Source organism: Myotis daubentonii, chromosome 15 (genome assembly GCF_963259705.1).
Source record: "Myotis daubentonii chromosome 15, mMyoDau2.1, whole genome shotgun sequence".
Classification (NCBI taxonomy): Eukaryota; Metazoa; Chordata; class Mammalia; order Chiroptera; family Vespertilionidae; genus Myotis; species Myotis daubentonii.
In genome coordinates, this window is record NC_081854.1 from 45,127,696 (window position 1) to 45,155,634 (window position 27,939).

At 40.8% G+C, this 27,939-nt stretch overlaps 1 protein-coding gene across 2 annotated transcripts in view; it reads right to left on the reverse strand.

The window, feature by feature from the left end:
- Positions 1-27,211, reverse strand: part of SNTB2 (syntrophin beta 2) — an 84,483-nt gene extending 57,272 nt beyond the window's left edge. The window contains exon 1 of one of the 2 annotated variants that reach the window (XM_059667634.1): positions 26,604-27,211. In XM_059667634.1, coding sequence (XP_059523617.1) covers positions 26,604-27,183 — 580 coding nt within the window. In that variant the 5' untranslated portion in view covers positions 27,184-27,211. The remainder of the gene's footprint in view (positions 1-26,603) is intronic. The other variant, XM_059667633.1, reaches the window with a different exon arrangement.
- Between the last annotated feature and the right edge of the window lie 728 nt (positions 27,212-27,939).

A 27,939-nucleotide genomic window follows, 5' to 3' on the forward strand; every position in this document is an offset into this window, starting at 1 on the left:
AGTTCTAAATTTGTCCCCAGCAGTTAAAATTTTAGTATTTTAAAATTATGGCTTTTTACAATAAATTTATGTAAATTGGCAAAAAAGATATGTTTTAGGTCTCAAATTCTAACACAGATATCTATTACTTTTATACAAATATTAGTTTTTACACTTTTATATATATAAAAATAGAACAAGCTAGATTGAAACAATTTTGGTCTTGGGACTGTTTACTATATAATTTCTCCTTGGTAGTCTTCTTTAAGTACTAATCTTACATGGTAAAACTAGTTATGGGTCATTTATAAAGTAAATATTTTAAAAATGAATTTAAAAAGAGTTTCTCTTTTGAATGTTTCCTCAAACTGCTAAAGTATATGCAAGATTTTCAACTTTTTTATTTAAAAAGTTTTTGCAAAAAGTTTTAAACATCTTAGGTTTGCATTTTTAAATGTTTTTATAAGGAACACAACTACCAGCAAATTTCCCTGTGGAAATTGCCGTACCTTAAATATGTGTATTTATAAACCTTTATTGAACTAATACCAAAAGTGGGAGATGCTGCATCTGAAAAATTACTTTGAATTATATAGTTTTCTTTTCTTTTTGGTGTTGAGGTTTATATTATTTTTCTACGCCATATCTGTTTTTATGAGTCAATTCCATTTACTAGTACTTCTCTCTCCCCTAAAAAGAAAGTATTGCTTAATGTGAAACAATGTTCCTTCTGCTCACTTCAAAACACAAAGCAGAGAAGACTGTTGACAACAGTAGAACGGTCTTGACCACTTATAGGAAGAAAAAAAATAGAAAGACAAGACTTTAATTTCATTTTCACTACAGCAGAGGCAATGAGAAAGGCAATTTTCACAAGAAGAAACAGGCTGGCTAGGAATAATTTATATTGCTCCTTTGTCTCTGCTGAAATAGTAAAGTAAAAACTAGTTTTTTGGGGGGGAAAAACCCTACCGGAGTTTTTAAATCATCATAAAAGGACTAATAATGATGAAACCAAGGATATCAGAGTTGCCAAATGATAAAATCAAGTTCTGTTATATTTAAAAAATTATATATAGTTAGTATGTTTATAAAGTGCTCAAGAAAATATGACAATTGCTCATCCTATATAATAAAAGAGAAGCATGCAAATTAACCATCCCTCTGCTATGCTCAAGCCACGCCCACAAAGCCAATCAGGAGCGAGTATGCAAATTAACACAACTAAGATGGCAGTGGCCATGGAGCTGGAGTGAGCAGGAGGCTTGGGTTGCCCCCGGCGATGGAGGAAGCCAAGCTTCCCGCCCACCCTGGCTGGCCCTCAGCTCCACTCAAGTCTACGAAGTTTCAATTATAGAAGATAAATAAATCCCAGGAAAAAAAAAGAAAAAAAGGAGAGGCTGGGAGCTTGGGTTGCTGAGGGGAGTGGCCAGCCTGAAAACGGCCATCAGCCCCTCACCCAGGCTAGCCAGGTACCCCAGTGGGACCCCCCCACCCTGAAGGGGCTGTGGCCAGCCTGCAAACAGCCCTCAGCCCTTCACCCAGGCTGGCCACACCCTCATAGGGTGAGGGTCCCCACTGGGGGGCTTGGCCAGCCTGCAGATAGCCATCAGCCCCTCACCCAGGCTGGCCAAGCACCCCAGTGAGGACTCCCACTCTGAAAGGGGTGTGGCCAGCCTGCAAACAGCCCTCAGCTCCTCACCCAGGCTGGCCAGGCACCCCAGTGGGACCCCCACCCTGATCTGGGACACCCTTTAGGTCAAACCAGCCGGCCCCCACCTGTGCACCAGGCCTCTATTCTATATAATGAAAGGGTAATATGCAAATTGACCCTAACAGCAGAAGGACTGGGAATGACTGGTCACTATGACACACACTGACCACCAGGGGACAGATGCTCAATGCAGGAGCTGGCCCCTAGTGGTCAGTGAGCTCCCACATGGAGGAGCTCTGCTCAGCCACAAGCCAGGCTGATGGCTGCCAGTACAGCAGTGGTGGCAGGAGCCTCTCCCGCCTCCTCAGTAGTGCTAAGGATGTCCGACTGCAGCTTAGGCCTGCTCCCTGCTGGCAAGTGGACATTCCCTGAGGGCTCCCAGGCTGCCAGAGGGATGTCTGACTGCCAGCTTAGGCCCGATCCCCGGGGGAGTGGGCCTAAGCCAGCAGGTGGATATCCCCTGAGGGGTCCCAGACTGCGAGAGGGCACAGGCCAAGCTGAGGGGACGCCCCGCCGCCCCGAGTGCACAAATTTTTGTGCACCGGGCCTCTAGTAATAGTTATATTTGTATTGGGATTTCTATTTTTGAAGTTAACTTTCTATAATATTTGAACTTTTTAATAATAAGCATATATTCTATAATAAGTAATATTAAAGTTAATTTTAAAATACATTGCATAAAATAATAAAGAAAAATGGATTAGCCCAGCTAGCATGGCTCAGTGGTTGAGCATCGACCTATGAACCAGGAAGTCACGGTTCAATTCCTGGTCAGGGTACATGCCTGGGTTTGCAGGCTCATTCCCCAGTGTGGGGTGTGCAAGAGGAAGCCAATCAATGATTTTCTCTCATCATTGATCTCTTTTTCTCTCTCTCCCTCCCTCCTTCCCTCCCTCTCTTCCTCTCTTCCTAAACATTTTTGAAAGTTGATAATAGTTCTAGATTAAGAGTTTTTGCAAATATTTGGATAAAGGGACTTTGTTCAACACCATTATGTTTGCCTTTTGACTAGGTGGGATATGGTCACTCTCTCCATATACTGAAGATTATCACATAAATTACATATGTAGGATCTTTGTTTTTCTTTTTCAGCTAAATTTGCTATCAGAACAGTTTGTCATTTAAAAAAACAATTCTTAAACTATTATCAACTTAAACACATGGCTTAAATATGAGTTTTTAAAAAAATATATTTTATTGATTGTTTTACAGAGAGGAAGGGAGAGGGATAGAAAGTTAGAAACATCCATGAGAGAGAAACATCCATCAGCTGCCTCCTGCACACACCCTACTGGGGATGTGCCTGCAACCACGATACATGCCCTTGACTGGAATCGAACCTAGGACCCTTTAGTCCACAGGCCAACGCTCTATCCACTGAGCCAAACCGGCCAGGGCAAATATGAGCAGTCAGTGACATAAAAATTTAATCTCATTATGAGAAGTCAATAATGGATTAGAACATTCTTCTGTAAGTAAAGAAAATTCTTGCCTCACCAACCCAGTGTGCAGGCTTTTATCAATTCCTAACATAAGTGATAGAAAACAATTTTGTTTACTCTTAAAAACCATATGTCCCCCTTTTCAACAACAAAGAACTCTCTCCTGTGTGCAAAGTATATGGGATATTTAAAATGTTTGATATACAGATTTTGTCCTCAAGTTGTCCAGTTAAGAAGGAAAAGGAAGCCCGGCCAGTGTGGCTCAGTAGCTGAGTGTTGACCTAGGAACCAGTAAGGAGGTCACGACTGATTCAATTCCCGGTCAGCGCCTATGCCCTGGTTGCTTGAGAGCTGAATACCAAGTAGGGGGTGTGCAGGAGGCATCTGATTGATGATTCTCATCAATGATGTTTCTATCTCTTCCTCTCCCTTCCTCTCTGAAATCAATAAAAATATACTTTTAAAAAAGAAGAAAAAGGAAGACATGCACACCACAAAAAAAGACCAATTTATAAAGTAAAAATTACTAAAGGCAAAATGTGATAAATGTTGCAGAGAAGTATAAATAAAATGTTACACATAACTGGATATAACAACAGTAAAGAAAATGAAATAACAAAAAAAAATACTAAAAGTAATGTTTTTCACTAGACAAAAACCCCTAAACATAAAAATAAATAAAACCTAAAACTCTAGTAGTTTAAGCACAAGGAAATCCTTAGCCATATTTTTGTTGCTAAGTGGGTATGTCCTGGACTCGCTGGATACACCGGATGGTTTATTTTGGATCAGCACCCCAAATGATAAACTACAGACGGAAACACAATATTAACCAAGCACAATAGCTGTTCTAGGGGTCAGCAAGCACTCCATCCTGAACACCCAGTCACAGAGTCACCACTGGGGAATGAGAATGCCATCAAGTTTCCATATCTTTAAACACGTTGTAATTTTTTTAAAATCATACAAAAGAACTGCTCTTAGTAACTGCCAAGCTTTTGTTGTCATTAGGGATTTTCTGACCAAACTGACAGAATTAACTGGGTTCAGGAAGAGGAGAAAAAACAAAGATGGGGTCGTGTTCTTTCCCTCCTCATGCTTATATAACACATGACGAAGGAGTTCAGGAGTAGTGGGTGAGAATTGTCAAAGTTCAAAGAAATCAACTACTGAATGCTAAGCTATTGTGAAATACGTTGCTCAACCCACCTCAAGTAACTGTATTCACTGATAATTGGTTTTATTAATTTTTTAATCCTCACCTGAGGATATGTTTTTATTGATTTTAGAGAAAGAGAGAAACATCGATGTGAGAGAGAAACATCAATTGGGTCTCCATATGTGCCCCAACTAGGGATCAAAATTCCCAACTGGGTATGTGCCCTGAAAGGGAATCAAACCCGCAACCTTTTGGTGTATGGGAGATGCTCCAGCCAAATGAGCCACCTGACCAGGGCTTATTAATTTTTTAAATTAAAATGTAATGAAATTAAAAGTGGAACAATTTGAGCATCAATATAAATAATAGTTATGGAATTATAACCTAAAAAACAAGTAAATATCCATGAGGCCATACTGACTTAAATAAAGACTTAAACAAATAAATGGGGGAGAAGGGACAGCTCTCATAGGAGAATTCCAATTAATAAATGTCAAAGGAATGAGAGAAATAGAAAATAATCATTAGAACATTACAGTAATAATTGTGAGCCCCACAGGAGAATGCTAAAATTAGTGAAAAGTTTAAAGAGTAATAGAATATTTGCAGTCTCAACAAAATAAGAGACAAATCCAAATTGGTAAACATCCTACAAAATGATGTAGATGATTCAAAATTGACCACCACAATAAAGTTATTAGTTAACACATCCAACACCTCACATAATTACAGTATTTTGTTTGTGATGAGAACATTTACTAGTAAGATCTACTCTCTTAGTAACTTCCAAGTGTATTCTGTAGTGTGGTTAACTACAATTACCATGCTGAATATTAAATCCCCAGAACTTATTCATCTTACAACTGGAAGTTTGTATTCTTTGACCACTGTCTTCTCATTTCCCCCACCCACTTTTACTTCATTCTTAATGAGCAAGAGTAATTTGAGGTGTTGGAATAATGACAAAACCAAAGAACATTGTCATTCTAGAGGTATCTACAGTTAATTCAAAAATTCCATGACAAATATTCTGCTCAAAATATATTAAGGCAATATTATAAAGCAGCTTTGGATATGTGGAAATTTGTCCTTGAGATTGACAGCCAATTTGTGTTAATATTAGCTTCCTATAATCAGTAAGAGTGCTTATCTTGAGATTATATTTATCTTCATGCATTCTAAATCCTCCTGTCTCCTGGAGATTATTCTAGGAAAGTAGAAAGATTCACCAGTGTAGTTAGTACACATGAATTACAAAGCTACACTCAAGAGAGCCTAAGTAAATGACAAAATTTAGAGAAGGCTAAAAAAATAGCTATTAATTTCAAGTGTATTATGTTCTATCTCTCCCCGCCCCACCACACAAACCCATCCAGAGTGACCTATGTGCAAACACTAATCTAAAAATAGGTAATGTATAGAATTTTAGAGCTAGAGAAGACCTCAGTGATAATTCAGTACAACCTGCTCATTTTTTAAAATGTTAAACTGAAACTCTAAGAAAAATGAGACTCAAAGAAATTAGAAAACTTCTAAGTCACAGTCTGTGGCAAAGCCTTGGCTAAAAACCCATGTTGTCTTTTCTTAAATACATCCTGCCTCATCACCTCAACCAATCATCTCCCTTTTCTGGAAAGATGTAGTATTGAGAACTTGTTGCATGCAAGTAAACGAAATAAAATATATAAAAGCCCTTCCCCCACCCCCGCCGCTCCGCCAAAAAAAGACAAGCAGACAAGGTGGAAATGAGCGAGTCTGGATGGGGTTATAGCACAGAGGCAAGGAGGAACATGAAACATTCAGAGAAATGTAAGTACTGGTAGTTACCAAAGGCTACAGTGTAGGATTCAAGGTAAAAAGCAGTGATCTGCTGTTGAAATGTCATTGATATTCAGGTAAGTGTTATCAGAGACCGGAAAAGATAGTATTGGCTATTATAGACTATTTCTCCTTAAGGAGCTACCAAGGTGAGTGTACAAAAGGAAACAAGTACCCTAAAAACTATAAAAGACTTTTCCCTTAAAGCAGAGCTTGAGGCCACCACTAAAACACAGATCAAAAACTTCATAATAGATACACCTATACTTTTATTTCTTTCTTTTATATTTATATTTTTAATTTATTTTTTTAAAATATATTTTATTGATTTTTTACAGAGAGAGGAAGGGAGAGAGAGAGGTAGAAACATCGATGAGAGAGAAACATCGATCAGCTGCCTCCTGCACATCTCCTACTGGGGATGTGCCCGCAACCCAGGTTACATGCCCTTGACCAGAATCGAACCCGGGACCCTTCAGTCTGCAGGCCGACGCTCTACCCACTGAGCCAAACCGGTTTCGGATATATATATATATATATATATATATATATATATATATATATATTTATTTATTTATTTATTTTAATCTTTAAATTCTTTATTAGTTAAGGAATTACAAATGTGTCCTCATTCCCCCCCATTAACCACCATCCTCCCCCCCGCTATATTTATATTTTTAAAGATGACTTTTATTTATCTTTTTTGTTGTTGTTAGCCTCACCCAAGGATATTTTTTCCATTGATTTTTAGACAGGGTGGAAGGGAGGAGGAGAGAGAGAGAAGAAGGGGTGGGGGGGGGGGAGAGAGAGAGAGAGAAACACATTGATGTGAGACACATCGATTGGTTGTTTACCACATGCAAACCGACCCAGGTGGGACCAAACCTGCAACCCAGGTACATGCCCTTGACCAGGAATCAAACCCGAGACCCTTTGGTGTGCACGCCGACATAACCACTGAGGAACACGGGCCAGGGCTTAAGATAACTTTTGAGTAAAGAAAGGATCTCACTCACACATCAAAAACATCACTTCAGTTGTGAGCAGGTTAGTATAAGATGTGTATTACAGGGCTCCTGACCTCACGTGATAACATATAGTCAGGTAAAACGGGTTGTCTCTGTGCACTACAAAGATATGTACACAGGTTATCTCCAATTTGGCCTGAGCCTTAATCTACAAATACAAGTAAAACAAACAAACAACAATAAAAGCCATATAGCAAATCTTTTTCAATTCAACTGTTTCTTTAACATTTCAAGTTTATATTGAACAGTAGCTAAAGAATGATTAAGTAGTATTAGAATCTTTACATTTGAAATGGATAATTAAACAACCTTAAAATAAATCTACATACACCAAACAATTGGGTATGTACTTAAGGAAACAAAAGTTTTGAAGAATTTAAGGGAAACAAAGTTTCCCTCCAAAGTATCCTAGAATATTACCCTAAGTCTCAGGCCAATGAGTCTAAGATTTCTTTCTTTTATTTCATTGCTTTAAAACAATTTTTATCCTTGTTTTTTTTTCTAATCACAAAAGGAATCTTAACATTTATTTGTTCAGTTTTATTTCCTAACAAAAAGTCCCTCTGAACCTCTCCCTAATGCCATTCACCTTCCTACCTAGTAGTAATCATATCCTGAACTTAATGTGTCACGAATTTGTTGTTCTTATATTTCAATTCTATAGGCCTGAAAAAATAAATTGTATTGCAAGAACACTTTTAAGTCACCTATATTTTAAATGCCCTTTTTATACTTCAGATTAGATGTTCCATAACTCCATCCTTCTTTGATTTAACAAATATACATACTAGTGATGGGACTGGCACTTTGCTAGGTGCCAAGAACACAATCTAGAGGAAAAGAATACCTGACATAAAAATAATTTCATGGTTCTAGCTGGTTTGGCTCAATGGATAGACCATCAGCCTATGGAATGAAGGGTCCTGGGTTCGATTCTGGTCAAGGGCACATGCCTGGGTTATGGACTTGATCCCTGGTGGACAGCATGCAGGAAGCAACCGATTAATGATTCTTTCTCATTATTGATCTCCTTCTCCCTTCTATCTCTCTCCCTTTCCCTTCCTCTCTGAAATCAATAAATATATTTTAAAAAATAATTTCATGGCAATATGCTAATGCTAAACAAGATATATATTAACTTCTTTGCAAAAGAAATTGATTCCCGACCTTGTCAAAATATCCCTAGCATCTAAATTCTTAAATCACTAAATTGCTTAACCATAGCCAACACAGATAAATATAATATTTATGCAAACAATTCCCACAGTTCTCCTGCTTTTCCACTCTAAAAAGGGCAAAGAACAAGAGATTACTTGGCATCTAAGTCCTCACTTTGACCTTTCTTTGCAATATTCATTGAGATAATCTTGTTCTCATTCACTAAAAAGCAATGAAGAAACCTCAAGGTACACAATAATCAGTGACAAAATTAACTGCAATTGAGATGGCTCAATATTTCTCTCTTCTCTAAGTGGTTTTTTTTCTGTTTGAAGAAAAAGTTCATTTAAAGAGCTGCCTTTGTCAGCCTCAAGGAGATAAGTTACATGTTATAATGAAAGGCGGGAGAGCAAAAGCTGATTTATCTGCAAATCTATAACATAAAACCTCTTATCTGGCACTTTGTGCGTCTTTGTCACAATAGTAATGTTCACAATAAGGTATTACAATCCTGAGGTTCCATAGGAATGATCAAAGAAAGATTCAAGTATATGTAAAATAGCATTAGTATTACAAATAATTTGATTATATTCTAATTCTCTGACAATCCATGTATTTGTATATAGTCAATTTATATTAACTATAATTCTTCATTCTCTCATGATCTCATATTTATAATTATAAAATGTGAGAACTGGAAGGCACCTTATTTTTAATAGGTAAGAAATGTAAGGCTTGTAATGCTGAAATTATTTTTTCCAAGGGCACATTAAGAGCTAATGGCCGTCAGAAATGCTTTGCTGTATTTTTCCCCAAGTATCTTGTTCTTTCATGCTTCAGTTTGGAGCCAAAGCATTTTTGGTACCAGAAGACTCACGTAGTTTCTGCAACTACATTCTGAGGGTTAGAGATGCCTTAAGGAGCCTAGAGACTTCTTTTGAGTGAGACCCAAGCACAGAGGAAGTAGGAGGAAATATGAGAAATAAAAAGAGAATAGTGGGAGTAAACCTGTAGGTAATAGAGGAGTAAGAGGAAACTAGATTTTCTTTCTCTCAACCACAATCTCTTCAGAGAGAAGCAGAGGAAAAACAATCTCTTCAGAGAGAAGCAGAGGAAAAACATTCTTTTTTTTTTAATTTAAAATTTTAATTGTTGATACTATTGCAGGTGGCCCCCACTTCCCGCTCCCCCTTTGCCTATCTCCACCTAGCCCAGCCCTCCTCCTACCTTGGCTCTCACCACACTACTGAAAAACATTTTCACTGTCAAAATATGTATGTAAAAAAAAAGTATGTGAAATATACATACAAATACGGCTGTCTGATACTACCTACCAGACCTGGCTGCTAAAAACCAGTATTTTAAAAATATATATATTTTATTGGTTTTTTACAGAGAGGAAGGGAGAGGGATAGAGAATTAGAAACATCGATGAGAGAGAAAATGGATCAGCTGCCTCCTGCACACCCCTTACTGGGGATGTGCCCGCAACCAAGGTACATGCCCTTGACCGAAATTGAACCTGGGACCCTTCAGTCCACAGGCCAATGCTCTATCCACTGAGTCTAACCGGTTAAGGCTAAAAAACCAGTATTGCAACATTTAAAATGATTTATTTTCCAGTATAAATGATTAATGCTAATCTTGTTGAGTACTGTCATTATTCTGTATTCTAAAATGAAATTAACAAATATAAAAATCAACTCTATGACACTGTAAGTAGACAAAGATCAATATTAAAATATCTGCAGTGTGCCGAGACTGGTTTGGCTCAGTGGATAGAGCGTCGGCCTGCGGACTGAGAGGTCCTGGGTTCGATTCTGGTCAAGGGCATGTACCTGGGTTGCAGGCACATCCCCAGTGGGAGGTGTGCAGGAGGCAGCTGATCGATGTTTCTCTCTCATCGATGTTTCTAACTATCTCTCTCCCTTCCTCTCTGTAAAAAATCAATAAAAATATACATATAAAAAAAATATCTGCAGTGAACAATGATTTTCAGAAATTCACTTGAGGTTTTTTTTCTCTGCAGAATTTATTTGCCCAGAGCTAGCTTAATTTTTTTCAATTACTTTTACTTTATGTTCATTGTAAAAGTAAGTGCAATTTAATTCTAGTATGTAATTGATAATCTTTGAAGAGACTAATACAGAATATTTACTCTTAGTGCTCTAAAATAAAGTAGAGATTACTAGTGATTTTCTAAAAGGTAGACTGCTCTTATTGCAATGAAAACAGCTGACAATTTAAATACTTTTACTAGCCAACCACTGCAGCAGAGTAAGGAGGCAAACCCAAGACACTGTGTTCAGTGAAGCAGACTGTGTTTCATTTGGGCATACATTTTTTTGTAAAGGTAGATACAGTTTAGATGCTGCTTTGCTAAAACTGATGTTTCCAAAAGTAAAATAACTTAGTAATAAATTAAAAATGGAAGAGCTACTCCTTGCAGGGTAGCTCAGTTGGTTAGAATGTCCTCCCAATATGAAAAGGTTGCAGGTTCAATCTCTGGTCAGGGCACATACAAAATCAACCAAAAAAAAAAAAGTTTGGCTGCCCAGCCAGTATGGCCTAATGGTTCACTGTTGACCTATGAACTAGGAGATTACGGTTGATTCCCAGTCAGGGCACATGCCCCGGTTTTGGGCTCGATACAAGGCAGGGGTTGTGCAGGAGGTGGCCAATCAATGATTCTTTCTCATCATTGATATTTCTATCTCTCTCACCTTCTCCCTTCCTCTCTGAAACCAATAAAAATATAATAAAAGGTTTGGCTAGAATAATTACAAAAAATTTTTATTTTGCATTATAAAGCAGCAGATAATGAACAAAGTTGTTAAAAGAATATCTAAGAAATCAATTGTATCATTTTTACTAATAAAACATTAGTAAACATTTTCAAGACTCAGTGTTCCAGAGTCTTGAAAATCAGTTATTTGGAGTTTGAACATCACTTGCTAGTTTCCATCTCTGCCCTTTGGACATGCCATTCCCCTCACAGAGAACACCTCCAACTTCAGGACCTCCCACCTCCATTCCCTGTCCTGCCCTCTTCCACCTGAGCCAAAACACATTCCTAACATTATATGCTCCTTTATTCCAGGATCTCTCCTTATAATGTAGAAAATAATTTGGATTGGTTTATATAGTTTATTAACATTTATAAACTCATTCTGGGTACTTACAAGTACACAGAGTGTCTAGCAGAGTGTGGGCACTCAATATAGTTGATTAACCAGCTATCTATTTGTGCCCAGAATGAAAAATCAGAAACAAAAAGACTGGGAGACATTAACGGTAACCTCCACACAAACAAAACAACAGAGTCCAGAGCACAAGTTCCTGTGCATTAAACCAATCATAATAGTAAATTAAATATTGCTGGTCTTTAGAACTTGCTAGTTTCTTAACCCAAACTGATCTATCAGAGAAGCAATCTGTTATCATGGTAAATACCAAGAGCTGTGGAGTCTGATAAATCTGAGTAGCTACCTTGCCTTTACATCTGAGTGCTGCCACCTTGGGTGAATTATTTAATCTCTCCAGGCCTCAATTTCTTCATATTTAAAATAGGCGTGATGCTACCTGCCACACAGGTGATAATCGAGATAATACATGTAAAGCTCTGCAGCAATGTCATTATTTCTATTGCTTTAATTTTTTAAATGTATAATTTAGCTACAAAAATATTTTAAGCTCTACAGCTTCAATATCTACATTGTTGTAGTGGATGTAAGTCTGCCTAGCCACCACCCCATTCCACATTTATTTCATATTGTGGTGAGCCTGCCAATTTCAACATACCAGGAATGGACACGTGACCCAGGCCTAGATCATAGTCTCCCTCATCTTGGGAATAATGACAGGTCCAAGGGGCAGACAAAGCAGAGCTACTCAGAGTCCTTCCCAGAGACTGATACGTGGGTCCGAGAAGAGTTTTCTTTTTTAATAGGGTCACTAAGTTAGGGCCCTATATTCCCAGAACTGCTGGCACGATCTTAGCTGACTACACAGAATTAGACTCCACAGCAGGAGGTGTTGCAGCCAAGATAATTTGAGCCTTTGAATCCCTCTGGACCTAAACCTAGATCCAGCCCCACTCTGAGAAGTTATATGAGGCAATACATTCCACTTCCGCTTGGTTTGGTTTGTGTGTCTGCAACCAAAATAATTCTTACTATAAAAATTGTGGATGTCTATTTTGATAGACAATGCTTCTTCTCTATCCCAATCTAATTTCAAGGCCTACCTGTGAGCTCTCCATATTTATGTTGTTCTAGTTATAAAATGATAATCATAATGCATACTTGCAAAGTTGCTTGAAATTCATATAAATGTGATGTTCAAAATGTACTAAAATAAATGCTGGGAATAACTTTGGAGTGTCAAGAGTTTTTGAAAAGTTCAAGTTCAGCTGTATCCAAGCTAATTTATTCTTCTTGCTTTCCTAATACAGCTGTCTATAAAGTTTCTATATGTCTTAACATGGTAGTTTCTCATTTAATCTCTAATTTTGTCTCCTGATGTTTTTTATTTATTTATTTATTTAATTTATTTTATTGCTTAAAGTATTACAGAGTATTACATATGTCTCCCCTTTCCCCCCGCCCTTGACAATCCCCTGGCCTCCCCTACCCCCCGGTGTCTTATGTCCATTGGTTATGCTTATATGCATGCATACAAGTCCTTCGGTTGATCTCTTACCTTCCCCCTCCGGCCCCCCAACCCTCCCCGGCCTTCCTGCTGTAGTTTGACAGTTTGTTCGAGGCAGCTCTGCCTTTGTATCTATTTTTGTTCGTAAGTTTATGATGGTCTTTATTATCCAGAAATGAGTGAGATCATGTGGTATTTTTCCTTCATTGACTGGCTTATTTCACTTAGCATAATGCTCTTTAGTTCCATCCATGCTGTTGCAAATAGTAAGAGTTCCTTCTTTTTTACAGCAGCATAGTATTCCATCGTGTAAATGTACCACAGTTTTTTAATCCATTCATCTACTGATGTGCACTTAAGCTGTTTCCAGATCTTAGCTATGGTGAATTGTGCTGCTATGAACATAGGGGTGCATATATCCTTTCTGATTGGTGTTTCTGGTTTCTTGGGATATATTCCTAGAAGTGGGATCACAGGGTCAAATGGGAGTTCCATTTTCAGTTTTTTGAGGAAACTCCATACTGTCGTCCATAGTGGCTGCACCAGTCTGCATTCCCACCAGCAGTGCATGAGTGTTCCCTTTTCGCCACATCCTCTCCTGCACTTGTAGTTTGTTGATGATAGCCATTCTGACAGGTGTGAGATGGTACCTCATTGTTTTGATTTGCATCTCTCGGATGATTAGTGACTGTGAGCATGTTTTCATATGTCTCTTGGCTTTCTGAATGTCCTCTTTTGAAAGGTGTCTATTTAGGTCCTTTGCCCATTTTTTGATTGGATTGTTTATCTTCCTTTTGTTAAGTTGTATGAGTTCCCTATAAATGTTGGAGATTAAACCCTTATCGGTGATAACATTGGCAAATATGTTCTCCCATGCAGTGGGCTTTCTTGTTGTTTTGTTGATGGTTTCTTTTGCTGTGCAGAAGCTTTTTATTTTGATGTAGTCCCGTTTGTTTATTTTCTCTTTAGTTTCCAATGCCCTAGGAGCTGTATCAGTGAAGAAATTCCTTCGGCATATGTCTGAGATTTTGTTGCCTTTGGATTCTTCTAGTATTTTTATGGTTTCCCGTCGTATATTTAAGTCCGTTATCCATTTTGAGTTTATTTTTGTTTATGGTGTAAGTTGGTGGTCTAGTTTCATTTTCTTGCATGTATCTGTACAATTTTCCCAACACCACTTATTGAAGAGACTATCTTGACTCCATTGTATGTTCTTGCCTCCTTTGTCAAATATTGAGCATATTGGTTCAGGCCGATTTCTGGGCTCTCTATTCTATTCCATTGATCTATATATCTGTTCTTGTGCCAGTACTGTCTCCTGATATTTTAAGAACATCATAGTGGACATCTGCAGTTCAGGTCTGCCTAGCATCCATTCCTCCTCCTTCTGGTAACATTACCAAGATTATCATTTGAGAAATCCCCACTGTCAGTCCATCTAGAACCAGGAGAGGTTGCCCTATTCCCTGGCTCCAAGGTGAGTACCTGATATAAGCCTGGCCAATCTGAACATCCTATATAGCCCTTCCCACATGACTGGAACATAGATGAGTGAGGTCCAGACTTCTGGCAGAACGACTGGGGAAGATATTACAAAGACATTAGTTTTGTTCATATTAATTTATGGGTTTAATACAATTTTAATAAAAATCCCAAAGGATTTTTTCAAAGAATGATAAAATCATTCCAAACCTTATCTGGAGAAATAAGTAACTATACCCGCCTGTTATTTTTCAAATTTTTATTGAGTAGTCCACTTGAGTTCTCACATATTAAATGTTATAGGTACAATAAAGTGTGGTATGTTAAAAAATACTCAAATAGAATACAACAGAAAATCCACAATGAGATCACAGAATATAAAAAAAAAAATTAAGTATACAAAAAACACACAGTACATTTCAAATCAATAAGACAAGGTCAGGGCATTCCTCCAGTGGCAGACGGGTAGCATGTGTACCTGCCCACGGCACACTCACTGCAGATGTCACTGACTAGCAAGCTTTCCTGCCGAACCCAGGCATGGCTTTGAATCTCTCCCCACATGGCATGCCAGGCAGCCCCATCAATCTAACAGACAGTGCCTCAAGAGGGTTAAGATTATTTGACAAGTAATGCTGAGACAATCAGCTAACTATTTGAGAAAATAATAGTGAAAAACAGCAAAGCTCTGAGATGAGGCATGAGAGGGAGTAAGCGGTGGTCCTGAGTCCTGGCTGCTCAGCATTCCCAGGAGCCTGAGACCTGTCTGTATCTTTACAGAACCTCGTCCATCCTTTTAAGTGAACTAGCTTCAATGGGCTTCTGTGCTCTGAAACCAAAAGAGCCTTGAATAAGGAATGTGTACTATCATTTTTTGTTATTAATCAATTCATTTTTACTAAAAATAAATAAATCTATGATTTTTCTGAAGCTCTTATTTTCTTTTTTTAATCATCACCCGAGGGTATGTTTTTTAAAAATGTATTTTAGAGAGGCAGGAAAAGGGAGGCGGGGGAGAGAAACACTGATTGTGGATCGGTTACCTTCCATGTGCACTCCAACTGTGGATCGAACCTGCAATCTACATATGTGCCCTGACAAGGAATTGAACCTGCAACCTTCTGGTGTACAGGATGATACTCCAACCAACTGAGCAACCAAGCCAGAACCTGAGTCTCTTTCAAAGAACAATTAAAGCTTCCCATTTTCCAAGTGAAAGGTGTAACATTTTACACAAATGACAGATTAGTTACATGGAAAAACAGAGGACTCAACTTTCTCATCTCTCCCATTCAGTTTACTTTTCATAAAGCATTTTAAGTAATTTGCAAATTCAAAAACAAGAGGATCAGAAGACGGTAGAAAGAAAAAATGTTGTAGAAAAGCCAAAGGAATTTAAAAATATCTGCACTTCACATATTCGTACCTAGTTATATGTCAAAGCATTTTAGCAATGTCTTGGGAGCCAGGTCACAGAAACGAAACCAGATTTGAGTTTTGTAACTCTTTTACTCTTTCCAAAAGGCAAATCTATGGACACCATAATCACTGGCCCTTTGTTCATATACACAATTATTTCATGAGTTTTGTTTTTAAACTAAATTTGAACATAAATTTGATAAGGGAATCAGTGTATTTTCCTTAGAACAACACTTAGAGTAACTAAATCAACTGTATTTCTCCAGACACAATATTTTAAACTCACCTGAACATACCATAATTTCTCCAGAGGAAAAGTCAAAAGCTCATTTCTCTAATTAAGAGAAATAACACACAAAACCCTTTAAAGGAAGACTATGTTTTCATGCTTCGTAACCCTAAAGTTTTTCTTCTCAGTCCCCATAGCCACAGAGTTATACTGCCTAAGTGGTTTATAACAAAGCTGAATAGTATAAGCTTAACACCCTCCCCATTTTTCCATTCCCCCGCCTTCCACTGGTAATAACCAATCTTCTAGTGTCCCTAGATAGAAATCTCAGGGCTAATTCACTATATCCAGTCTGCCCCCACATCCTGTCATTTCTTTCTTTAAAACTGGCTTTCAATTTTCCACCCCAGTGTCCCTGAGGGATCCAATGCCTGTGCTACTAACAGAGGTTAACTGCCAGAGATTCTCTACAAGTATCAAATCTGTGGGTGTGGGGGAAGTCGGAAGGAGACTGTCCGGGAGGGAAAATGTTCCTCATTTTCCTGGTAGAATCGCCTGCTTTAAAATGTTTCTTGAGGCCCTGGCCAAGAAACGCAGTTGGTTAGAGCATTGTCCCACATGCCAAGTTTGCGGGTTCAATCGCTGTCAGGGCACATACAAAAAGTACCAATGAATGCTTAAATAAGTGAACAACAAATCAATGTCTCTCTCTCTCTCTCTTTCTTTCTCTCTCTCTCAAAATAAATTTTTGAAAAATGTTTCTTGAATGGAATCTTCCTCTCTATTCCCAGTCCCACCGTTACTACCTCCACCCCCTTCAATGGTTATCGCCTCTGGTTTGGATTGCATTTTATTGCAACAGCTGCAGTGTTCCTACCTTTGGTCCTTCCTCCTTGCATTGCATCCAATGTATCCACTGCTGCCAACCAAAATTCTGTTCCCATCATGTCACTTCCTGGCTCAAAAATGGATTGCATCAGTTCCCTTCCCTTCTATCTCTTCTTTTCCCATTTAAAACAAAACAAAATAAAAAACAAACCACCACAAAAGTAAAATCTTCCTTGGACACTTCATTCAACTCTAGTTAGCATCTTTGCTTCTTTTATTTTATTTTTCTGAGAAGCTTTACAAAGGTACAGTCTACTCACTACCTTCTGCTCCTGTCACTGCTGAAATTGCTTTTATGAGAACTCTAACACCTTGCTCTCTGATTACCAAACCCGACTGACTGCTTTTCCGTTCTTGACTTTCTTGGCTTCTTTGAAGCATCTGAAGATGCAGTAACCCCTCCTTTTGAAACTCCTGCCTCGCTGACTTCCACTGCACGGTTTCTCCAGACTCTCTCCCTACATCCTGGACTATCTTTCCTGCTTCTTTTTTCTCCACTTTCACTTGAAATGGAAGGGTTCTGCGGGTTTCCATCCTGGTTCTACTCTTCTTTTTAATTTGCACTCTCTGGATGATTACATCCACAAAAGGCATCCATTACCACCTCTACCCTGACATCTTAAATCTTCAGTTCAGCTCTGACATTTCTCCTGACTACACACCTGTACTTCAAACCAACTACTGACCTTCTGCACCAGGAGGTCACACAAGTTACTCAGTTAACATGTCCCAAATCAAACTTCTTATCTTCACCCCAAAAAACTAGTCCTTCCACTGTTCATATTGGTTTTATAGCTATCCAGTTTCCCTAGCCAGAAATCTAGGAGTTATCCTCCACTTTTCTCTCTCCTTCAGCCTCCAAACAAACAATTTTTAATTTTTTTGTTTGTTTTAAATCCGAACCCAAGGATACGTTTATTGATTTTAGAGAGAGGGAGAGAGCGAGAGAGAAATATTGGCTGGCTGCCTTACGCCTGACCGGGGATTGAACTGCAACCTAGGCATGTGCCCTGGCCAGGAAAATTTATGGGATGACGCTCCAACCAACCGAGTCACACTGGTCAGGGCTTCAAACTGATCATTTAGACCTGCTGTTTCTATGTCCTTAATATTTTTCAGTTTCATACTATCTTATCTAGTGTCACTATCCTTATGGTGTCACAACAGCCTTCTAACTGCTTTTCTTACTCACATCTTGAACTCCTACATTCCCTCTGCCACTCTAAACTTTTTAAGACAGTGCACCCTCATTTAAAGCACTTTCTCACTTAAAGCACTATAAAGCCTGAGTGGCTGGCTCCCCAGGCCTAAAACTTTTTATTTTATTTTATATTTTTATTGATATTTTTAGAGAGAGAGAGGGAGAGATAAACATCAATGTGAGAGTGAAACACTGATCGGCTCCCTCCCTCCCCCCGCATCTTCCCCACTGGGATCCCTGCAACCAGGGCATGTGCCTTGACCGGGATCGGAACGGGCAACTCTTCGGTACACAGGACAACACTCTAACAACTGAGCCACACCTGCCAGGGCTCCAGGCCTAAAATTTTTAACAGTACATACCCTTCAGTAAAAATGTGAGTCTAGCCGAAACCGGTTTGGCTCAGTGGATAGAGCGTCGGCCTGCGGACTGAAAGGTCCCAGGTTCGATTCCGGTCAGGGGCATGTACCTGGGTTGCGGGCATATCCCCAGTGGGAGATGTGCAGGAGGCAGCTGATCGATGTTTCTCTCTCATCGATGTTTCTAACTCTATCTCTCTCCCTTCCTCTGTAAAAAATCAATAAAATATATTAAAAAAAAATGTGAGTCTATACCCTCAATCTCTGAATATTCACTGATGTATGTAATGTATATTATAACACCTATAGAGTATAGAATTCAAGAAGGAATGAGATAAAGATGAAATAAGTACACAAACATATCTCTGATGAACCCATACTATCATTAGCTACTATATGTCTCAAAGTACAATATTCTAAGGGTGAAGTGATTAATGATAATGTGTTAATCCACATTTCACATAGTCTATTTGGCAAATTCATTTTTTAGGCTGACTTCTAGACAGATATGATTACCTTGAAATGTGACAAAGAGCTCCTACTAGGAGAAATGTCAGCTTTACCGCTTTGTTATTGTTTGTTGTGTTAGAATTATCTTCAATCCATGGTTTCTTTGTACAAATCGTTAAGCCACTTGTTCACTGTGTGATTTAGTTAAAAACAGACAATATAAAGTAAAGCCACTCAATCAGACGCAAGTAAACTGCAATATGATAATAGCAGACAAATTAGTAAGGTCACCACTACCAGTTCCTCTGCTTTGGGAAGCTTCCACTCTTCCCCTCAAGACATCACTTGTATGTTGAATGTGTAATAGCACGATCTTATAAGACTGAGAGAATGGTCCAGTGTCATCTATACATTAAATATTAATAAAGCCTAAAACCTTTTTTCAGTTTGAGAAACAAATATAAGGTGGGGCAAAAGTAGGTTTACAGTTGTTTGTGTAGAAATCCCATATAATAAAACCCTAATATGCAAATTGACCGAATGGTGGAACGACCAGTTGCTATGATGCGCACTGACCACCAGGGGGCAGACATTCAATGCAGGAGCTGCCTCCTGGTGGTCAGTGTGCTCCCACAGGGGGAGTGCCTCTCAGCCAGAAGCTGGACTCACAGCTGGCAAGCGCAGCGGCAGGTCTGGGAGCCTCTCCCACCTCCACTGCAGGTGGGTGGTAAGGAGCTAGGGGTCCCGGACTGCGAAAGCCCCGAACTGCAGACTGCAAGAGGAGTCCCAGACTGTGAGAGGGTGCAGGCCAGGCTGAGGCCCCCCCCCCCCCGCCTCCCCCCTGCCCGCCTGCTTAGTGCACAAATCCGTGCACCAGGCCTCTAGTTAATAAATAATAATACAATAAACCATTTCACATACTCACCACTATAAACCTACTTTTGCCCCACCCTATATACACCCCACTTAGAGACCACTGCTTGGCATTGCATACAAGGCCCTTGGCGATTTGGCTTCTGTCCACCTTTCCAGCCCGCTCTCCAGGTACACACTTACCATACTTTACCATGCTTACTTCTCTCAACACACCAGATACTTATCACTTTCTTAGCTTTGACAAGCTGTCTCCTTTGAGCTTCTATCTCTACTTCCAGGGCATCATATTCTCACCTCTTTTGAAGCACTTATCACAACCTGCTATAACTGTTTTCTTACTAGCCTAAAGGGCAGGGATTACTCCCAATTTTGAATTCCCAGCATTTACCACAGCACCTTGTTTGCAATAGGTACTTAATAAAATAAATGTTGACTGACAGAATGAAAAAGGCCCAAATTCCTCTGGCTGGCTTTCAGGCCTTGCATAATCTGGCTCCAATTTACCTACCTACCCAGCTTTATTTTCTATCCTGAGGTCCATTCCTATCTCACTTCCTACCACATGCTATACTCATTTTGGTTTTTGCTCAAGTTAGCCCCTCAACTAGATGGCCTTCCATATAGAGCAGCAACCTACCCTTCAGATCTCAGATCAAACGATCCTTTCCCCATGAAGCCATACTCAACTCCTGTCTCCAAACTTATTAGGCTCTTCAAGAGAACTCTTGAAGAGTGAGTACTACACATTTTAGCAGTTACTCTCCATGTGGCATTTTTCCCTTCGCCTATGTCAGTCTGTTTTAGAAACCAGGGACCACCTTCAACTTCTTTAGCACACTGCAACATGATGATGCATAGGAGGTGCTAAAAGATCTGACTGACTGACTACAGGCAGCACGGTACAAGGGAGAAAGCTCTGCACTGGGTTTTAGTCCAAGTTTCACCACTAATTAGGTGACCTTAAACATGCCACTTTAACCTCTCTGGGTCATTGATTTCTCATCTAGAAGATGAGACTTTACAACTTTTTAAATTCCAGGTAAGATTTTTCCTCTTGTCCAAAGGAAACATAAAATTTTTCCTTTAAAAATCAAGAGAAATTCTGATACCTTTGGTAACTCACCTAACTTCAATGAACTTCAGTGTAATCCTCTGTAAAACAAAGATAAAACAGCCCGCCACTTCAAAGGATGGTGTAAAGGTCAGAGGAGAAAATGCAGATAAAAATGCACAGATAATTTCAAAATCCTCATAAAAATGCAAGGCATTTTAGTGGAAAATGTAAGCAAGCAACATTATTGTTGTTCAGTTAGGATAGTGTGCTAATCTAGCTAAGGAAAGTGACTGATTCTTTGAATGACCACTGTTCTGTAGCCACTGGGTGTACTCATATCTTATCTACAAGTACAAAGACACACATTTGATCACAAAGTAAAGTAACTTTTATCCTGTAAGGATTACACAACACAAACTGTACAGGCTGAAGTTACCAAGTCATCAGTTGAGATCTAAATTAAAGCCTGGTTATGGTTTCTAAAAGTATTCTTAGAATTTTCATAATTACTCTGAATTAGAATCAATAAACTTCTTGTATTTTGATAATAACTTAAAGGGCATATTTTAACATGAAGGGAACTCTATAATTAATAATCTGATTGCAAAGACATAGCTTCTCATACAAACACATCTATCTTAGCATTCAAGTGAAACAGAAAGAGGCTAGTTAAACAACAACAAAAACGCAGAAATACAGATGTTCTGACACTAGTTGTTATGTTTTCCCTAGGAAACTCTCAATTTGTCCAACATACAAAGAAAGTGGCAGTGTAGGAATCTAAGCTAGCTTAATTTAGCAGCATAATAATGTCAGCATTATTTATTACATGTCCCCTAACATATACAACAAGCCATATCATATATGACACTCAAAATCTCAAACCATTCTAGATACAAAAATTATTTTCAATTTTGAAGTTAACTTTCATGCCAATCTACTTCCTCTATACACTTAACCATTTTCTTTTCAGTATATTCAATAGCAATATTTTAAGTACCATATTTCGGCAATAAATGATTTCCCAACAATATTCCAATGAGACTTTTAAAAATATTGATCTTTTCTCAAATATCAAACCCTAACCTGGACACTATACTGTCCTCCCTAACCTCATCTGGAACACTTTTTGATGTATAGTCTACTAGTTCATGTTCATTTAACCAATTTTATTGCCCTAAAAATATAAATTCTAGAAGCTTTCTGGATAAATCCTATTTCTAGCATACAGGATATAATAAATTCAACATATAATATCTGACAGGTAAGCAGTCACCCTTTATGCTTATAATCTGTATTATCTCTGCATATCTTCATATCATTGCCAACAAACACTAGCCAAAACTACAAGCACAGTGTTAATAGCAAGTGTTAAGGTTCTGAGTAGTAAGTGTGAAGAGAAGTCAGAGGTAGGGGAAAACTAAACGCAATATTTAAGGATAAAAAAGTTGGCCTAGACCAGAAATGACAGGAAAACAAGATTAGAAGAAAGGTGTTTGCATCCAAGAAATGCAAACTCATTCTTAATCTGTTCAACCTAAAACAATTCTTATTCTTATCAAGTAAAATGGAGTCTTTTAACAATGTGTTATCCTGGCTATTCTGAGAATGTCTTTGTTAACTCAAGGCACATCTTCATGACCCAGTCCTACCTTTCTCATTCACACTTTTTTTTTTTTTTTTTTGGTTTTGTTATTGTTGCTGTTTACTGCTATAGGCCAGTACCCAAAAAGTACCCAGCACATAAACTGTCAAATGAATAACAACCTTTGAGGGAGGCATTGTTATTATCCTGGTTTTACAGATGAGGAGACTAAGGCTTAGCAAGATGAGTAACTTGCCTAGGGGTTAAACCACTAGCCAGAAACAAACCTGTATCTGTCTGACCACAAAGTCCTCATTTGTACTCTACCCTCACTGGGCAGACTACCTTCTTAATGCCTCTCACTGTGTCTTTACTGGTAGCAGCATTCCCCTCTTAGGAGAAGGCTCAACTCAAGCGTCAACTTCTCCATCAGCTTTTTCCTGGCCATCCTCAACCTCTGATCCCCACTATGTTCTTCTATAAACTTCTTCCTTTATGCTGTGTCCTCTTAGAGTTGTATTATTAGAGCCCTTTGCTGCACTTATTTTTAAAAATATATACTTTTTATTGATTTTTTTTGTTTGTTTACAGAGAGGAAGGGAGAGGAATAGAGTTAGAAACATCGATGAGAGAGAAACATCGATCAGCTGCCTCCTGCACACCCCCAACTGGGGATTTGCCCGCAACCTGGGCATGTGCCCTTGACCAGAATCAAATCTGGGACCCTTCAGTCCACAGGCCGACGCTCTATCCACTGAACCAAACCAGTTAGGGCACTGCACTTATTTCTTATCTCAACTTCAAACTTCCTGAGGGGCAGAAATTATGTATCTTCAAATGCCTCTGGTACATGGCAGAGTTGAATAAATGTTAGATGTATGAATGAATAATCCCTACAAATCCATGAGATAAATAGGAACCCTTTAACTCAGTTCCCTAACCACAGGCAACCAGAGACTACAGCTCTCCTTTGCTTGGGGGTGGCAAGGGCATGCCTGAAATTCCCTGCCCGTACCACAAAAGAGCATCACTGTGCTATGTCAAGGCAGCTTTTCAAGTTTTGAGACATCTAATGAAAGAACAATACAGTTCCAAAACTTTAAGAGCTAAACATAAATTCTGTCTTTTAAAAAGTGGCCTACCTGGATGGGATACCAGCTCTCAATTTTAAGTAGTTTGAATGGATCAATTAAATCACTGTTTTCAGTGATTTTTGCTTATTCTAAGTAATTTTATTTTTATATCCCTTGGCTTGAAAGCGCAATTTTATACTTCCTTCCACATATAAGGACAAAAAGTGCTTGTCTTTTACAAAAATGGGAAAGTAAAGTAGAACCTGTGTTAGGTAAAAAGGCATTCAGTAAATGTTATTATGCCACCTTTTGTAAACCTTCTAAAAGCACATGTGGCCTATTTTAAACTAATGAAAACATTTACTAGATGATTTTCACTTAGTTGGTATGAATACCAGGTTCAAATTATATTCAAACTAGCATCTCCACTGAGTACTACATAAATAGTACTACATTCAATATTTTGGCTCTAAGAATTTATAACCAAATGCTTAGCTAGGCCTATTTAAAAGCACACAGTTAAGGTTTTTTTATATACACACCACCAAGCCACAATCTATAATTTTACTCCATTTATTAACACTAATTTCTTTTTTTTAAAAAATATATTTTATTGATTTTTTTACAGAGAGGAAGGGAGAGAGACAGAGAGTCAGAAACATCGATGAGAGAGAAACATCGATCAGCCGCCTCCTGCACATCCCCCCCTGGGGATGTGCCCGCAACCCAGGTACATGCCCTTGACCAGAATCGAACCTGGGACCTTTCAGTCCTCAGGCCGACGCTCTATCCACTGAGCCAAACCGGTTTCGGCAACACTAATTTCTTTTTTTTTTATTTATTGGGGTTTTAACATTTGGTTAAAAAATTATAAAGGTTTCAAGTGTACAAAACTATGATACATCATCTGTATATTGCATTATGTGCCCACCACCCAAAGTCAAATCTTCTCTGTTACCATATATTTAACCCCTTTTGCTCTTTACTAACCCCACCCCCATGCTCCTTCCCTATGGTAACCACCAAACTGTTGTCTGTGTCTATGAGTTTTTGTTTGTTTGTTTGTTTTTCTTATTTGTTGCTTTATTAACACTAACTTCTAAGCACTGTCTAGCTACACCTACAAGTGAAATATAAGTAAGATTGCCCCAACCAGTTTGGCTCAGTGGATAGTGTGTTGGCCTGCGGACTCAAGGGTCCCAGGTTCGATTCCGGTCAAGGGCATGTACCTTGGTTGCGGGCACATCCCCAGTTAGGGGGTGTGCAGGAGGCAGCTGATTGGTGTTTCTCTCTCATCGATGTTTCTAACTCTCTATCCCTTTCCCTTCCTCTCTGTAAAAAATCAATAAAATATAAAAAAAAGAAAAATATAAGATTTATAAATAGGATATTATAATGTGGAACACTGGAATTTCACAATTGGAGCACATTAAACCATATTCTTGCAAACTAACATGTTTCCAAATATTTACTAGCTACTTTGAAAAAAGTAAAAATCACTTTGTCAAGCAGGAGATCTGGCTTCTCAGTTTGAGGATTGGTCCCTTCCCACCCCTACTCCCTACTCCTCCCCTTTGTTCTTCCTCTGCCAGGAATACCCTCCCTAGTCATCTCTGCCTATGTCCGTCGCATCTTTGGAGACCAGGTTCAAGATTCAGCTCCTTGAAAAAGTCTGCCATGACTAATCCTGATTTTCACTAACTACTTCCTAACTTTACATTCCCTAGGCATTTATATATAGCTCGCACCACAGAATCAATGACTGGTACGTTTTGCATTTTTCTATCATTTCCTTCAGTAGAGAACAAATAGACACATCATCTTTTATATTCGCTTCTATATTCGGCAGGCAATAAATGCTTCCTGAATGGCTGAATCACCAGCGAAAAGAAAGCCGATGCCCCAAAAACTTCTGAAGTAACTGGCTTTTCAGATCACATTTACAATACAGATACCCTATCACCTCCAACATGCATGAGTCCTTCAAGGAGAAGAGACTGAGTTTGCCTTTGAGTCCCATAAATTCACCGCGAAAGATCCAGGTTACAGACCGCGTATACAGGGTGTCTTCCCCCGCCCCCCTCCCGCCCCAAAATGTAGACACACTTTAACAGCTGAGAGCTCAATTTTGAAAATGAAATGAATTTTAATAAACACTGCCTTTACAATTTTTCCAAGTGTGTGTATACATTTTTTTTGGGGGGGCAGCCTATATACTAAATAATCCTGGCTATTCAAAACCTATCTTGCAATGTACCATTTCAGGCTTCCGAAAGCTTAAAGCCGCGCAGCAGCACGCCTGTGAGTGGAAGGAAGCTGGCACCGGCCTCTTCTTGCAAAAGGGGCAAAACTCTAGTTGGCAGCGAATGTCCCAACACGTGAGCCTCCGCCGCTCAGCAAGGCTCATTAACCACACGAACTTGCTGCCTCAGCGTCCTGGCTTCAAGGAAGTGCCATGATCCGCTCTGGTTATTGTTGAGAGCCAATGATGGGTTAAATTCCCGTAAATTAACCGGCGTTTTGGTGGCTTGCCCAAGCATACCGATGGCATCCGTGTGGATAATTTTTTTTTCTTTTTAACAAACCCGCCCGCCCCGAGAGCCAGAGGGGAGTGAAGAAGGCGCCGGCCCGGGACTCCGGAGGCGCACGGAGACCTCCAGGACGCGAGCCCCCGAGGCTCCCGGCGTCGGCTCAGCGCGCCCAGGCGGGGCTCTCGAGCGCGGCTGCTTTTTTACGAAATCCCCACCGACGCTTCCTCGGGACCGCGAGCCACACTTCGGCGGCGGCCCAACTTTTCCCGCAAGATGCATCCGTGTTCCCATCCTCCAAACACCAGCACACCGGGCCCGGGAGAGCCGGGCCACCGGCGGCCGGCGGGGATGGCGAGGGCTCGGAGGGGGAGGGACCGGGCTGCTCCGCCGAGGGGCAGGGGGCAGAGACAAAGTGAGCGCCGCCCGCCGCCCGCCGCCCGCCGCCCGCCGCCCGCCGCCCGCCGCCCGCCGCCCGCCGCCCGCCGCCCGCCGCCCGCCGCCCGCTCACCTTCCAGCAGCACCTCCTTGCCCGCGCGCTTCAGCGCCTGCACGGCCTGGTCGTGGGTGGCCTGGCGCAGGTCCGTGCCGTTCACCGACAGGATGGCGTCGCCCAGCCGCAGCGCCCGGCTCTGGTCGGCCGCCAGCCCCGGGAAGATCTTGGAGATGAGGATCGGCATCCGGTTCTCGCGGCCGCCCTTGATGCTGATGCCCAGGCCGCCCGCCTCCTGCTTCACCACCCGCACCCGGCGCACGGGCGGCGACGCGCCCGCCTCCCCCGCCGGGCCCCGCGGCGGCGCGGGCGGGCTCGGGGGGCCCAGGCCGCGGCTCGGGCTCCCGGGCAGCGAGTCGCCGGCGCCGCCGCCGTTCGGGAGGCCGTTGAAGGCGGCCGCCGCCAGCCCCAGCGCGGGCTCGGGCTCCGCCGCCGCGGCGTCCCCCGTCAGGCTCAGGCTCTCCCCGCTCAGCTCGGCGACCACCCGCACCCAGCGCTCTCTCAGCAGCAGCTCCACCAGCCCCGCTTTGGTGGCCCGCGTCCACACCGCCATGGCCGGTCCCGCTCCCGCCGCCGCAGTCGCCGCCGCTACCCTCATTCCAGTCAGGCAGCTCGGCGCTTCCCCCTTCCCGCCCGAGGGGGCGGAGCCCGCCCCGCCCCCTGCCGATTCATTATTCATGAGGTCACGCCCACCCTCGGAGCGGGCGGGGAGACGAGCCGCTTCCGGGAGATGAAGGAGTTGCCAGGAGACCAGTCCCCTGCAGCTCACCGGACGTGGGCAGCGTGAGCCGAGTGGCGCCCCATCTCACCTCCTCCTCCCTTTCGCCTCTGCCGGACCCTCCACCCACGCCGCCAACTCCTGACCTTTACACCGTGCAATTCACCGGAGCTGCCTAGGCCCGGAAAGCACAGTCAGAAGCTTTGAGAAGCATGAGAAGCACTTTGCAAGACGGGGTTGCACGTTCATGCTTGCACTGATTGGTGCATTCTGTATTTACCGAGGGCTCCGCTGGTGTGCTCTTTATGAGGCCTGGAGATGAGCCCAAGAAGTCGTACCACAGCGGAGCGCTAGCGGTCTAGTGGGGGAGGAAAACGGAGACCCAAACAACCTGGTGTGATAGCATGTGGTTAAGTGATAGAAAACGCCCTGAGAATAGAATGTAAGAAACATTCAGTTAGGCCTGGGGTCAGCTTCACAGAGGTGACAATGGAAGGTGAATAGGTGGAGCAGAGATCATTGCGGCAAAGGTCCAGAGACAGGATTCCAAGCATGCACTCTGCGTTGTAATCATCTATTTACTTGCCGGCAACGTTAAAGGAAGGTGTCCTCTTCAGCACTGCAGCCACATCGCTA